Consider the following 15,387-nt stretch of genomic DNA (forward strand, 5'->3'; position numbering starts at 1 on the left):
CCTCTTTTGTCCAATTCAATCTTTGGATAGATCTTTTGTTCTAACTCAGCATGAAAAGAAAAACTTTCTTTAAATGCTATAAACTTAAAACTAACTGAAGTCCCTAAACAAATCCTCCTCTGAGCATTCCAAACATATATACATGGGGCTCGTGTGTGTGTGCGTGCGTGTGTGTGTGTGTGTTTTTATTTAACCCTGGTGCATTTTCTGTTTACTATTATTCTCTGTGAACCAAAGCTTGCTGCAAGAAACTTATAAATACAGAGATAGCTTACAGGCTTTAAAACATAAAAAGCAGAGAATGTTTTGGATTTGAAAATCATAAATTATAATTTAATGCCAATAACAATTTACAACAAATGGTTGTTTACAATAAACTAACACAAAACAAACAAGTCAAGATCCTGTGTTCTTAGTAAGCATAAAAACTTCACACACACACACTCACATGGATAGCACTTGCAATAGAAAAAGCTAAATCTAGAGGTCAGCAATCCCCTGCAATAATAGTATATTTATATATTTATATATATTTATATATTTATAGAAAAGGAGCCATGATTCAGATGTGAAACTCTGCTCAAATTCACAGTCACACGCCCCTCAGCCCCCAGTACAGATGTGTCTGACTGGAACGCACCAAAGATCAGGCTTTAATCGACTTTACAGAATGATCTCTCTCCCTCCCTCCCTCTCTTCTCGTGAAACCACAACATGGTGTAGTAACGTGTGCTGGAAGGGGAGAGGGGAAGCCTCAGCCGGGAACAAAATTGCAAGCTTTCACATACAAAGCATCTGCTCTAGACCAAGGGGCGAGAGGGCGGGCGTTGGGGGGGGGAGAGAGAGAGAAAAATAAAAAATAAATGACACGCACACGCACGGACCAAAATCCACCCCCCTGGGCAAAGCACAGCGTCTTGCCTCCAATCTTGCCTTCCTGCGGGGCTGGGGGGCTCCTACTCGGGCCGGCGCTGGCCGCCCCCGGGGCCCCGGCCCCGGCGCTCCACGATCGCGCTCCCAGCAGCGGCGGGGAGCGGCCGGGGCAGGGCTGCGGGCAGGGCCCGGCATCCACCCAGGGAAGATGCCCGGCCGCCTCTGCAGGCGTGTGTGCCAGCAGACACACGGGCATGCATCCCCTATGCAAAATATAGAGATGACCTGTGGTCACGCTTTCACAGTCTAAGGTAAAAAAAAAAAAAAAAAAAAAAAAAAAAAAAAAAGCAAACCCACTTGAGAGTATATGTACATTAAAAACCGAGTCATCGGTGCTAGAAGCTAAAGCCACTCCATTTGAAGACCTCTCAATGACAACGATAGATGGCAACTACAGAGTATTATAAAAAATCACACGTACTTAAAGAAAACTCATTGCAAACAACTGACCTATATTTACAATACTGCTATTACCTTGCTTGAATGATCTTGTGCGCGTATGTCAGACATTTACAAAAGATTTTTCGCCCCATTCTGATCATAAAATAGATACTGATCTCCAGATTTCTAACACTTTTTCACAACAATACCTTTCCTACGCAGGCACTTAAGTGTGACAAAAATAAGGGCCTTTTTTTTTCTCTTTTTCCAGAAAATCCATTTTTAATTAACAGGAGGATTAGATGAATGGGGGATGATGGTTTACCATTTCAGCATGGTACTTCCTAAAACCATAGATAAACCACGAACTTAAGTCCTCCACCCCCATCCCGGAATTAAACAGGTAAATACACTACAATACATCTGCTACAAACTTACTGTGACAAGTAAACAAATCAATCGCCTATGGACTTAAATGACTGCAAACTATAGAGAAGTAATGCGGTTTCTGAAAGACATTTATGACAGCCAAACAAGTTTCAGATATCAAATAATATTTTAATTTCTGAATACTTTCAATTTTCCTTGGAATATAACACACAAAGACTCGACCAAACAGTTCAGTTATTATAACTTTTACAGTATACAGAAATGTTGCACTTAAAAAAAAAACCTTCAGTTTTTTTAAACACAAAACTGTAAACTCTAAGATACTGAATCAATCACGTTATCTATAAGTGCCAACAGTGTTATTTTGTCATGCTGATTTCAATGGTATTTTTTAAAAAGGGAAAATATCAACAATTATTATAATACAAAGGGCTTGCAAATATACAAACAGATAGAGGAGTTTAATAACAATTCATGATGAACTATGTGGAACCCAATTCAAATTACAAAAGTTCACTTTGCTAGTTTGTTTGCTTTTAAATCAAAACTGCAGTGTGTCTTGGACACGAATCCTTCTACCTATAATAAATCCCCACAGTTCATTTTCTGTCCGAAATATCAAAAAACCTAGATTTGGGGGGAGTTATATGACACGTGTGGTTCATTCGGGTCTATATAATTATAGTTCTCTCAGCTTCAAGCTAGATTTTGGGTCACCACCTTAAGTGCGCTTCCATCATTGTGTTGTTGAGTGTTTTTTTTTTTCTCTTTTCCTTTCTTCCTATGATACCTTCGTGGACTCAGTTTTAATTCTTTCAGAACATATATTTTAAGGATACACAGTTTTTTTTTTTTTAAAGAAGCCAAGATTATATCAAAAATTATTATAGAACCACAGAATAAACTGGTTTGAAACCAGAAAAATACAAAAAAGAACAGCTATAGGTACATAGACACATAGGACAATTAATAATTTGGAAAAAAAAGACTTACTTTCTTCCATTCTGCTAATTTTCTCCAAATTTCCTTTAAATGCACTTTAAGCGAGATTTTTTTTAAAAAGTTTACCCAAAAAAAGAAAAAAAAGAAGAAAAAAGAAAAAAAGAAAAAGCCCACCATCGTTTCTTTTCTTCTTCTTTCTCTTTTTTCTTTCTTTCTTTTTTCTTTCTCTCTTTTTTTTTTTATTTTTTACAAAAAATGATAAGTAGCAAGTTTTTTTTTCTGAACGACACGGGAGTTTTTAATGCATTCTGTAAAAGTTCATTTGACAGTCTCTTTTTTAATTCACAGTCCATTAATTTTTTTCCTGTCTTCTCTTAGCAAACTTGTAACATCCTTTTACATCCTTTCTTAGCAGAAGGAAATTTAAGAAACAACCAGAACCCAAATGTCATTTGCTTTCCTTTCACTCTCTTTCATCTCCCTTCTCATTTTTTTTTTTTAATTTTTTTTTCTCTCTCTCGATTATTTTATTGAATGGACATATAAGGCCAGTTAAAACTGCTGCCAGACAGTAACATATCCCTGATTAGGGTTTCTATGGGGGTTTTACCTACCAAACGGACGAAAAACAATTGCTCTATGACAGAAGAGGAGACAGTGCGAAGGGAGGGGAGACGTAGTAATAGCTTCCCGAATCGTGTTGGCTGGTTGGGATACTGGCTCCTAACATACTCTTCCAAAGCACACTGTGACTTCTCCTGTAAACTTTCAACATGGGCTACATCAGAGAGACCACAGGCATCTAGAAGAAAGTGTATTAAAAAAAAAAAAAGAAGAAAAAGAAAGAAAAGAAAAAAGAAAACAATCATCAGATTAAAAAGTTTTTTTTTTTTTTTTTTAATTTTAATTTGATTTTTTTTAAATTCGCTAGAATGAAGTGCGCCATCACCTTGCCCCCCAGAGCCTGAGTGGGTTTCACCAAAAGGGACAATCTCCCTCTTTTCTGCATGCGCCTGCGTTTCTCCCTCTTGGAGGGTCTCGTTAGGATGGAGAGCAGCTCCAGGAGCGGGGGTCGGGGCTGCACCCCACAACCAGGAGGTGCCGCCGGGCTAGGTCCCTGCCTCGGGGTCCTGGGGGCAAGGCCGGGGGCAGGGAAAGATTGGGGCGAAGGAGGGAGAGGCAGCTTCTCTTCCTCCCCCCCTTTGGAAAATAAGCGCGGAGAGCCTGAGCATGCGATGGGAAGGCACACTACTGATAGCGATGGAAATAATAATCAGCATCATAATAATAAAAAACTGGCCCAGCCAAGGATAATGGCGCCCCGGATCCAGCAACAGATTCTCCCCCAAAGAAGACAACGCGTTTTTCTTCAGTCTTTGAAACTGATTTAAGTGGCCCTTTAAAACTGATCTTGTCAGTTTAGCCTATTCAGAGGCAGCCATGCAAACTGTGATCTCTCTGTTCATTTGAGCTGTTTCTTTTCCCCCCTCTTTTCTTTTCTCTTTCTTTCTTCCCCCCCCTCCACTCCCCCCTCTTTTTTTTCCTCTTCTTCTTCTTTTTAAACCTAAAGGCCCTTACAAGAAGAAAACTCCCTGATAGGGTCTGGACATTTTTTTTTTTTTTTCTGATACGCTAAAATACAATAAGTTCCCTTTAAATCAGAGACGTCTGTGCTGAAAGAGCACAGGTTGTGACCTGACCTCCCTGTGGCTTTCCTAGGCACAGGGCTAACACATGCATATTCTGCGAGTCATTAGAACCCAGATTTTTTTTTTTTTTTAAAGAAAAAGAAAAAAGAGGCAGCAGCAAACATTATATGCATCTCTGTGCGTCTGCTTTCCATCAGTGGCTGTTATTGGGGTGCTGCAGGAGCCGCATGCGTAACCCAGCTTGTGCACGGGGCTATCTCCCCAGAATCAGATAACAAGAACCGTTTATCTAGTTGGGAGGCAATTTACACGCCAGGCCTCACATTTGGAAAATAGCAATAAATTTAAACAGTTACGACAGGATCGGACGATTGTTTTCTCAGAAGGCTAAAAAAAAAAAAAAAAAAAAAAAAAAAAAAAAAAAGTGGGGTTTTGGAGAAAGGCAGGGTTTCAGCTAAACTCGGGCGTGGGTGTGCGCTGGCCAGGGGCTGGGGCCGCCTGGGTGCGTGTGTGGGATTCTCGCTGGGCGTTTGGGCGAAGGGAGAGGAAAAGGCATCCTAAAAAGCGACAGAAAATCAAATGAGCGCCCCACGGCCAGGCAGCCCCACTCGGGATCCCCGTGTCCCTGTGGCGAGGGGCGCCCTACCCATCGATCACCTCAGGACTTTAGCACGAGTGATTGGAGGGGGGGTGGGGGGGGGAGAAGTTTTTTATGTGTAAAGCAATAATATATAAAAGGAAGTTTAGGTCACGACCCAGAACCTGGACAAAGTCCAGAAAATGACTTCGTTCCCCAGACCCCCTTTAACACAACAAGGAACGGATTGTGAGCCCTTCTTTTCCCACATAAACTACATTTTTTTCCTGTTTCCTGATATCAGGCTTTAAAAAACTCCGATGAGTAATTATTTTACAGGTCCTGCTTCCATTCATATGTTTATCGCGTGGCCACTTTCCCAAGCTTTCGAATGAGTTACAGAATAAATATATGTATTTTTAAACTCAAACCCCAAACTTCTAGGGCTCCAGCACAGTGGGTTGCCGCTGCAGCCTTAAAGTTAGCAATCTGAGATAACGTATTGCACAAATTAGCGAGCAGATTTTTTTTTTCAAAAAAAAAAAAAATATTTAGCCTCCAGAGTTAATATCAGGTTTATTACTCACCCAGGTTAAACTCTAGTGCAAGCTAATTAGATTTCACAACGCACTCAATTATTGCTTTATAACTCATGCACTATTTCTAGGCAGCCAAAGTTGACACATATTTTTCCCCCCTCTCTTTGATTATCCAAGAAACACCTCGAGCTCTGCCTCGGGAGAGGCGGGCTTGTGCCACCCCGGGACTGCACCGCCGAGCGGCAGCTTCCCTCTCCCTCCTCTCCTCTCTTCTCTTCTCCTCTCCTCTCTTCTCCTCTCCTCTCACTTTTTCATGCTGTCCCTGTCTACTTATGGTAATGATCCCTTCGCACCCGCTACTCGCTTTGGACGCTGCAGTTCCTGCTGGGTACAAATGCAAACTTTTCCCCTCAGCTTAAATGACACAGAACTGCTCACTGCCACATTCTGTTTAAATCAGAGACAGCTCTTTGGAAAGTTGATTTATTTTATTTTATGGGATGGCAGGGAACATATTTTAAACTCAGCTTTGCGCATTTAACTTTTTTTTTTTTAATTCAATTTTTTAATCCTGCAGGGCTTTTTTTTTTTTTTTTTTTTTTTTTTTCCTTCCCCTTCCTGGCTGCCCATAAAATGATCCTCTTTTTAAAGTGTGTTTCCCTGATAGGACGACTCGTATTTAACAACATCAAACAGATTTTTTTTGCTGCTGTTCGGATGCGTGTCATTAAATGCAACAACCCAGAGCTACACTGTTAAATAAAATATTATTTTCAATGGGAAAAGCGCAGTCTCTCGTGGCGAATGGGTGCCTCCCCCCCGCGCCCCCTCTCTTCCCCCTTCCCCAGCGTTACGCAGCGAGGGACCAGGGGGCTTGTGGGGGTCCCCTGCTCGTCTTTTCCTCATCGCCGTGGCTGTTATTATTTATCTGTTCGCTCGCCCTCCCTCGCAGGGGGGGTGCTGAGAGCCGAGGCCCCGCAGGGACCCCCCAGAGCCCCTCTCTTTGCCCGGGGTGCCCGGAGGGGCCGCAGCAGGGCCGGGCTGCGGGCAGCTCCCCTTGGCAAGAGCGAGCACTTCTCAGAGGGGCCGGGGGAGGGACGGAAGAGCAAAGAAACGCTGCCTACCTGAGGTGAAGAGGACTATGGCCTTTAAACAGCTATATTCTGCGGAGTCGACATGCAAGGCTTTCAGTTTTTCGACTTGCTCTTGGAAGATTCGTATGTGGTCCATAAAGGCGACCACTCGGTCAGCAGACATGGGCGAAGCGTGGAGGCCGGCGGCTGCCAGGAGCGGGGCTACGTGGAGGGGCATGGAGCACTGGGCAGCGTTGAGCACAAACAACTCGCTCCAGGTCAGCCTGAGCAGGGCCACCTGGTCTGTGATCTGCAGGTCTGGGAAGAAGGGGATATTCCTGGCCCACTCCACCGCGCTGAAGAGCATCCTAGCTGCCAGTTCGCAAATGTTCTCGATGCCCATGATGATGTTGTTGGGTTGCATGCACTGACTGCCAAAGCGGGAGGTGGGGTAGGGCTCGGCTCTCAGAAGAAGGGAGATATATCCGGATAGGTAGGAATGGCAGTTGAGAGGGTCCCCGTTTGTCAAGGCGAACTGACCGTGAGTTGGCTGTGTGGGTGGCATTCTGCCCCTCTGGACCGCTGCAGTAAATAAAGAAGAAACTACAGCTATTAATATCTGAATTGCCCCTCTCGCTTCAAACCCAGCCCGCTTTGTGTGCCGCTGCCTGCCGGGCTGACCCGGGGCCGGGGGGGCTCCGGGGGCTCCGCTTCCAGCACCGGCAACAACAAAGCTGAGCCAGGCCGGCGGCCCCGGCGCTGGGAAACCCAGGATCCCCCCCCTTGTCCCCCCCCCCAGCCACCCCTCCTGCGGCTCCGAGGGGTTCGTCTTTGTGCCCCCCATCGGTGCGGGGCGGTCCGGAGGTGGGGAGCACCGGCAATACGGCCCCCAAAACCCGGAGCACGGTCCCCCCCAACCGTGTTTCTCATCCCCCGAGCACACGGGCACCGCTGCTGCTGCTGTCCCCCACCCCCAGCACCCCCGGCCCCAGCCTCGCTCGGCCCTTTTATAAAAATAAAAATGAAGGCGGCCAGGGCAGCCCCCGCCACCCCCGGCAGGTCCCCCCGCCGGGCCGGGGGCATTATCCGGCGACACCTTCCTCGGCTGCCGGTGGAAAGTGGGCCTTTCATTTTGTTAATAAATTTCCACGGTGACAGCGAGAGAAAAGGGAGAGAGAAAAAGGGCTCGGAGGCAGGGAGACGGCGAGGAGGGCGAACGCCTAAAACGTGCTTGATTTATATTTGTTCTCGCCCGCGTTACGAGGTTAGTTACTCTTGCAGAAACACAAAGAAGAGGAGCCCGGCAAGTCCCGAGCCCCCTCACCCTTAACCTACATAGCGGCGTCCAGCCCCGGAGCACGCACTGGCAACCCGCAGGCTCACATTTCTCCTCTAATTTTATATCACAAAGGCTCAGCTCGCAGAGAAGCCGGGCACCCTCACTTACTTCTGGGCTGCTCCTTTTCCCCCCAGCCTCCCCTTCTGGCCCCTGCCTCCGCCGGAGGGGCGAGGGCAGAGGGGGGAGAAGAGAAAAGTGAGCTAAGAAACCGGCGGGGAAGCGGGCACACGGCGCGGCCGGGCGCGCACCCACGCGCGGGGCTGTGCACGCGTGTATTTGTGGTTTTAAAGGAGGAAAATCCGGCTGGGAATCCACAGTGGAGTGCTGTAGAGCCTCGGTAGGGTGAGTTCCATTGTAGCAGTAATTCGAACCGCCTGGGTTTATGAAAAAAAAAAAAAAAAAAAAAAAAAAAAAAAAAAAAAGAACTCGCGAGCTAAGGCAGGGTGCCGGGGGGCTCCGCGGGTGGGTGGGTGCGCGCAGCCGGGCGCACGGGGGGCTGCCGGGGCCGGGGGGCGACGCTGGACATGCAGCCCGGAGCGCTAAGGACAAGCAAGCAGGCGTCAGAGCCACCGTTTCCTCGCTCGCAAGCGGCGTGAAACTAAAAATCCACTGGCAATAAACCTCCATCAGCAAAATGAAAACAAACACAAATCAATTACGGGCGCGGGGGGGGGGGAAGCATGCAAGAGCCCCTGCCTCCCCTGCCCACCCTCGCCGACACCTCTTCCTTCCATTACGAGAAAACTTTCTGGCTGTTTATTCGAGGAGGGGGGGAGGGAGCTGGCCGAGGGATGGGGTGGGGGGTCGGGAGGGGGGGGGGTAAAAATAAGAGGAGCAACAACAACAACAACAATAATAATAATAATAATTCAAAAGGAAAAAGGAAAACCAACAACAAACCAAAAGCAAAACGCAGTGAGTGAAAAAAATTGCAAAACAAATGAAATCCCAATACCTTCCCGTCTCATGCCAACTTTGAGGCATTTTTTGAGGCGGCAGTACTGACACTGATTGCGGTGGTGCTGGTCAATGGGACAGTTCCTGTTGGCACGACAAGTGTAGCTGAGATTCCTCCTTACACTCCGCTTGAAGAAACTCTTGCAACCCTCGCAGGTAAACTGGCCATAATGTTTGCCACTAGACTTGTCCCCACAAACCACACATTCAATGTGCTGCTGCTGCTGCTGTTTGTCTCCTTGGTTCTGCTGGCTTGGCGGGTTGGTCTGGGCTGGCGTACTGGGAGGGCCCCCGGGCCCCGGGGTCTGTGGGGTGTGCGGGGCCCCGGCCGGGGGTCCCTGCACCGGCGGGGCTTGCGAAGGCTGCGTTCCCTGAGCTCCGGGCACATCGTCCTGGGGGTCTCGCCACGCACCGACTACCATTGCCATATCTATTGGACACCGTTTCCAAACTTCCTGTTCCCCCTTTATTTTCAAAGTTTGTTTGCTTTGCTTTTCAGCTCAGCTTTGCAGCAGTCTGTTTTTTTTTTTTTTTTTTTCCTCCTCCTCCTCTCTCTCTCTTTCTCCCCCACTCTCTCTTTTGTTGCCTTTTTTTTTTTTTCCTCCTCCTCCTTTTTCTGCCCCTCTCAGCGGGGTCGGGGCGGGGGGAGCTCCCGGGGCCGGCGGCGGAGGTGCGGGCGCGGGGGGGGGCGAGCGGCGCGGCGGCGGCCGGGGCTCCAGGAGAGCGGAGAGAGCCGGGGGGGTTGGGGGAGAAAAGGGGAAGAGAGAGAGAGAGAGAGAGAGAGAGAGAGGAGGGAGGAAAAAAAAAAAAAATCTCTTCGGAGATCTCCCCCTCTCTCTCTTAGAGCTGATCTGCAGCAGAGGAGTTGAAGGAGGAGAGGCGGGTGTCGGGGGGCCAGGTCCAGGGAAGCTCGCAGTCAGCCATTCAGGAAAGCCATCAAAATAAGAATGAATAAAAGGTTAAAGATTACACACACAGCGGAAAAAAGCACGCACAGCTGAGGAGACTTTTCTCGGCGCGGAGTGCGGACGGTCTCGCCGTAGTTTTGGGAAGTCCAGCTTGCGGCAGCAACATCAACTGCGATCGCTTTGTTTTTGTGGGCTTTTTTTTTTTTCCTCCTCTTTCCTCCTCTCTCTCTCCGCTCTGTCTCTCCTCCCTCCTTCGCTCGCTTTAATTCTTCCTCTCCGCCGCTCCGCCCGGGCGCTGCTCTCTGCCTCCTCTCTCTCTCTCTTTTCTCTCCTCCTTTTTTTTTTTTTTTTTTTTTTTTTTTTTAATTTTCTCTCGGTGCGTGCGGGTGGGTGGGGGGGCTGTCTCTTTTATTAATTATTATCAGCGGTATCTCCCTGCCGGTGGCCGATCTTCTCCCGGTGCTGCTGCTGGTGCTGGTGCCGGTGCCGGTGGTGCTGCTCGGGCTCTTGCCGGTGCTCGGTCGCCGGTGGCGGGTGCCGGGGTGCCGGTGGCGGTGCCGGGGTGTGCCGGTGGCGGTGCCGGGGTGCCGGTGGTGGTGCTCGGGTGCCGCCGCGCTGCCTTATGCTGCTTGTGCCGCCTCGCAAGTGGGCTCTCGCCTCCGCGCCGCCGGTGCTCACGGCGCGGGCGGGGGAGAGGGGGGCGGCGGGGGGGGGGGGGGGGGTTGCGAGGAGGGAGGGAGAGGAGGAGGAAGGGGAGGGAAGGGGGGGGGGAGGGAGGGAGGGAGGGAGGGAAGGAGTCAACTCGGCAGCGCAGCGCCCGGCCGGGATGATAAAAGAGGGGAGAGGAGGAGGAGGAGAGAGGGAAGGATCACAACCCAGCGCGCAGCATCGCTCTGAGGGGGGGGGGGGCGCGCTGAGGGAGGGGTGTGTGTGAGGGGAGGGGGGGGGGGGCGAGCCCTTCCCCCAGCGCCCCCCCGGCGAAGAGGGAGGGGAGAGAGAGGGAGGAGGAGGGAAGAAGAAGGAGGAGGAGGAGGAGGAGGAGGAGGAGGGAGGGGCGGCCGGGCGCGCTCCCCGCCGGCCGCTGGCCCCGCTGGCGGAGGGAGTGAACTTTGACACGGCTGCTGCAACTCGGCGCGCGTCGCCATGGCGACCGGGCGCCTTGCGCGGCGGGGCCGGCGCGGCCTGCCTGCCTGCCGCCTGCCTGACGGAGGGGCTGCCTGAGTGGCCCGCAGCGCGCGCGCCGCCCCACGGCCCTCATTGGCCCGCGCCGCCCTTGCGCGGCCTCGCCATGGCCGACGACGACGCCCGCGCGGTCCTAGAGGCCGCCGCCGCCGCCTCCTGTGGTGGCGGTGGTGGTGGTGTGGGGCAGGGCGCTGCGCGCTTCGCCCCGCCGCCTCCACCTCCTCCTCCTCCTCGCCCTCACCTGGGGAGCTTCCCCCCCTCGCCCAGTCACGGAGGGGGTCAAGGGGGTGAAAGAGGGGAGAAGTGGAATAAAAATGAAGTGGGGTGATGTTATGAGGGGGATCAACCCCGAGGGCAGGCGCCGCCCCGCTCCCTGACCGGGGCAGGGAGAGGCCGGGGCCGCTCACGGCTCCGCCGCACCTGCGCGGGGTTTGCGCGGAGGTTCCGCGCCCGGTCGGGCTCTACCGGGCTCCACCGGGCAGGGCAGGGCGCTGGGAACCCCCCGTGCCCCCTCAGCGGGGTCCCGGCCCCGGCCCGAAGCCGTCCCGCTTCTCCCTCGCCCCCCGCCGCGCAGCACCGCGGGGAGCCTGGGCTCATCCGGCCGCCTTCAACTTTGTTTCTCTGCGCTTTTTTTTTTTTGTCTCTTTTTAACGTGAATTTTCTGTCACCCGCCCTGCAGGCGCAGCGGGAGCAGCAGCCGAGGGTAGACCCCCTACGGACGCGGGGAGAGCCGCCCGTCTCTGCATACACCGCGACCGGCCGGGGGACGGAGAGAGAAGAGGAAAAAGAGAGAAAAATAAAGCATAAAAAAAAAGCAAAACCTGAAAAAAAAAGAAACAACAAACAAACACAAAACCTCCTCAAAGAGAGGGAGAAACACCAGCTCCCAGCCACGCATCCGTGCCCGCTCGCCCCCGGCCCCGCAAAAGGACTCAGCGCCCCGCACCTCTCCCCGCTGCTCCCAGCTCTGTGCCGCAGAAATATCGGGGTCCCCCCCGCCGCAGGTGCCGAGGGGATGAGGAAAGTGCCCAAAGCCCCCAAAAGTGTCTTTTTATCCCCCTGCTCAGCCCCCACGGACGGGGATGCTCGGAGGCTCGGTCTGAAAAGACGAGGCTGCGGCATCCCCGTCGAGGCTGCCGGGGCGAAATTCGCTCTCCCCGAAGAGGGGACGAGTTGGGGCCGGGGAAGGCTTTGAGGATGGGGAGAGGAAACCTTTCCCGGTAAAAGGAGAGCAACAGCCTTCTGGTTCCCAAATAACCCGGCCACCCGGCCCCGAGGAGGTCACCTTTCGGGGATAGAGGGGGAGAAGGTGGGGGTGCAAAATGCAGGATAGTCACAGATTGTTGCTGATGTTGAATTTCCTGAGGAAAAGAAAAAAAAAAAAAAAAAAGGCTTTCCTGTCTCGAATCTGACAAAGTAAACAGGATTAATTCACCATATGCAAAAAAATGCATTAATACCGTCCTGACAAACGCAGAAATCAGAAGAGAAAGCGGTTTTAGCAGGACCTGCGATAGGAACAGTTTGAACGTATGATCGTAAAAATGAAAAGCCATTGATACACGCTTAAAAGCTGCCGTATACGCTGATTGCTCAAGCATTAATGAAGAATGCCCCAGATTAACTATTTGCTCTTGCAGGGATGTAGTCATATAACTATCTATTAGCACCATTAGATGCCTTGCTATTTATTTGAAAACACCTCTGCGACGGGGTAGAGGCAGAAGAGGCGAAGGTAGAAATGGTCTGCAGCTAATTCTGCTAAATAATATCTGCAAGCCGAGCGCCTCGAGAAGAAGGGGGAGATTCCCAACTGTCCTTCTCCGAGCCCAGTCACAATAGAACCGCTCTCTTTGAAAAGTCAGACTGTCTTGGTTTCCCCAAATAAATAAACGCATCCCTCCTGCCATTTTACTGCAGATGTAAATTTATTTTAATGAGAGGGAGTGGAAGGATTTATTTTGCTAAAATAGAGTTGGGGATAGAGCCGGTGTAAATCTTTGGGTTTTAAAAAAGAGGAGGAAGGAGGGGGAAGCTGCTTTCCCGGCAGAAAGCTGCCTAACAGTCCTCTAATTCTTTCTAGATTAAATCGCAATATGAATACAGCATCGAACAAATACCGAGTTTCGCTCTGAACTCAGTGGAAAGCAGTTACGTCTAACAGAATTCAATGAATTCCTCTTCTCCCTCAATGTAGTATGTGTGTGTTTTTCTCTTCCACCACACTGAAGTTCCATGAATAGGGAAAGTGGCTCCTATTGTGTGCCTCTGAACTTCCAAGTCAATGCAATTTTTAACCACTGGCTTGTGGTACTTTGAAAATCACCAGGGGCTGTCAGAGTTGGGTCCTCTGAAAAATTTACAGTGCTAAATCAGAGCATATGCTGTGAGAGAGGAAAAAAAATTGCTTAAGATTGGAGCAAGTACAGTATCTGGCTGCCCCCTAGTGTAAGTCTCTTATCTGCCTAAAATTCAACTTTAAAAGAAAAGGATCTCTTAAAGGGAAACGACTTTTGGCTCACGTATGCATACGAGAATGAAACTTCTGTACATTTTAATCTGATTAATTCCTAAGGATTTAAAATTAATTGGCTTGGGCACTCCTAGACCGGACTATAAGATTTCTGCAGCAGGGTTTCTGCGAGCCCTGGACCGAATAGGTATTTTTAAGGCATAGTGGTAAGGGATGGGGGGGGGTGGGGGGGGGGGGGGGAAGAGAGAGAGATCCTGTTTTGTGATTTTTTTTTTTTAAACGAGGAACCGTGCCTCGCACGCTGTTGTCAGAGCAAAACACTTTTGCTGCCTTAAGTCAGACCTGCGCCTTTTGCAATAATACAGGATAAATAATTGCCTTAAAGCCTGAGCCGCGCTGCCAACCACACCTTCGGCGGGTGAGTATATTCCGGCTTCTTTCCATTGTACGTGCTCTGCCAGGGAAGCGACCGGAGGGGGAGAGGGGAATCTCAGCACCAGACCTTCCCCACCGACCTTCTTTTTTAAAATTATTATTATTTTTGGTACCTAAAACTGCGGCCGCAGCCGGCGGCGCTGGGCAGGTGCCGCCTGCGCCCCCCCGGTCCGAGCCGTGCCCCCCCCTTCTGCCGCCCCCTGCCCGGCCGGGCTCGGCTCGGCTTGGCCCGGCATGGCCAGGCTCTGCTTGGCCCGGCTCGGCTCGGTTTGGCCCGGCCCGGCCCGGCTCGGCTCGGCTCGGGTCTCTGCCGCCGCTCCCCGCAGCCCCGGCCCCGGGCTCCGCGTCCCGGGCGCCGCTTTGGAAATGACTTTGAGGCGCTTTCCTGCCTCGGACCTGAAAGCCGGATTCCGGTCGTTGGGTTTCGCTCGCTTGTTTGTTTGTTTGCTGCTTGCTTTATTTAGCTAAAGGACGTGCTAGCTGCTGGTGCTGCAATTCCACCGAGTCGGGTCTCCCCCCCCCCCCCTCTTCCCCTCCTTAGAGCAACCCACGTAACCTTAGAAACGATCGTTTAAGACGCACGTTAGCTAACATTTGCTTTTTTGGATTTTTTGTTTTCCTTAAAAGAGAAACACAAGAATCACAACACATTGCCCGAAAAAAAAAAAGTGTCAAAGAAGAAGAAAAAAAACTATAAGTAAACATACCAAAACCATATTTGCCTTGTTCAAGGTCCCAAATCGCTTGCATCTTCCTTTTTCTACCTCTCCTTTAGTTTGGCAGGTGAAACAAACAAACAAAAAAAATAATCAGACCGCTGTTTGCCCCCCAGAAAGATGTGCGTTGGGTAATTAAAGAGAAGTCTCCTTCTTGGTGTTTATCTAAGCGATTGTGCAAACTGATTAAAAAAAAAAAAAAAAGAAAAAAAAGTAAAGTTACAGCCTTCAGGGGGGAAAAAAAGGAGGCAAGGTGAAGGGAATAGATTTCCCACAACCTAAAGGGAAGTGCTTTCGATGTATTATTAGCGATCAGCCTTGGGAGAGAGAAAAAAAAAATCCTGAACACACTCTAACTTTACACAGACAAGATTTCAGGGGGGGCTTTGTACATAGCTGCTTAGGAATGTGCGCCTCGCCTTTAAGAAAAAATCCCCAAGCCCAAGGTAGGAGATGTCTTTGAGTGATCCTTGTCTCTCATTTCATTCCTTAGAAGGAAGAGCGTCTCGCTACACCTTGTTTGGAGCTGGAAAGGCGAGACTTAAAAAAAAAAAAAAAAAAAAAAGAAAAAAAAAATCACAACCCACCCTTCCAATTGGGGAGAAAAAAAAATAAAGGGGGAAAAAAAATAAGAGGGAAATCTCCTAACTTAATGACTGTGGGGGTAGGATGGATGCGACCGATTTCAGCCCCCCCTTTCCCACCTCCCCCCTCCCGGGCAGGGAGAGAAAGAAAAAAAAAAAAAAGCCAACCGCAAACAACTACAGGCTGAACTATCAACACATGCACCGAAGGGGAAAAAATATATAGTGTCCTGTGTAGGGTCGGCAGGGAACGCAAGCACACGCTACAGCAAGTTGGGAAAGAATCCGAGCTAATCAGCAATCTCTTTC

The 15,387-nt window shown here is 50.1% G+C and overlaps 1 protein-coding gene and 1 long non-coding RNA gene across 12 annotated transcripts in view; one reads left to right on the forward strand and one right to left on the reverse strand.

Moving 5' to 3' along the window:
* Positions 1–1,851: 1,851 nt before the first annotated feature.
* NR2F2 (nuclear receptor subfamily 2 group F member 2) lies at positions 1,852–14,692 on the reverse strand. 2 transcript variants are annotated; one of them, XM_084532381.1, is made up of 3 exons: positions 14,486–14,692; positions 6,536–7,066; positions 1,852–3,448 (listed from the first exon to the last, which is right to left on the reverse strand). In XM_084532381.1, the coding sequence occupies exons 1-3, from the start codon at positions 14,526–14,528 to the stop codon at positions 3,174–3,176; spliced, it is 849 nt and encodes a 282-aa protein (XP_084388507.1). In that variant the 5' UTR covers positions 14,529–14,692; the 3' UTR covers positions 1,852–3,173. The 2 variants fall into 2 exon arrangements, with proteins under 2 accessions (XP_084388507.1, XP_084388506.1); XM_084532380.1 differs by lacking the exon at positions 14,486–14,692 and adding an exon at positions 8,779–10,399.
* The window catches only part of LOC311442774, a 37,559-nt gene continuing 29,499 nt past the window's right edge, over positions 7,328–15,387 (forward strand). For 5 of the 10 annotated variants that reach the window (XR_014696842.1, XR_014696843.1, XR_014696844.1 and 2 more), the window contains exons 1-3: positions 7,328–8,160; positions 11,550–13,530; positions 13,628–13,761. This is a non-coding gene — a long non-coding RNA (uncharacterized lncRNA). Of the gene's footprint in view, positions 8,166–11,549; positions 13,531–13,627; positions 13,762–15,387 lie in introns of all 10 variants that reach the window. The other 5 variants (XR_014696848.1, XR_014696849.1, XR_014696850.1 and 2 more) reach the window with 3 other exon arrangements.

Source organism: Aythya ferina (assembly GCF_964211825.1).
Source record: "Aythya ferina genome assembly, chromosome: 11".
Taxonomy (NCBI): domain Eukaryota; kingdom Metazoa; phylum Chordata; class Aves; order Anseriformes; family Anatidae; genus Aythya; species Aythya ferina.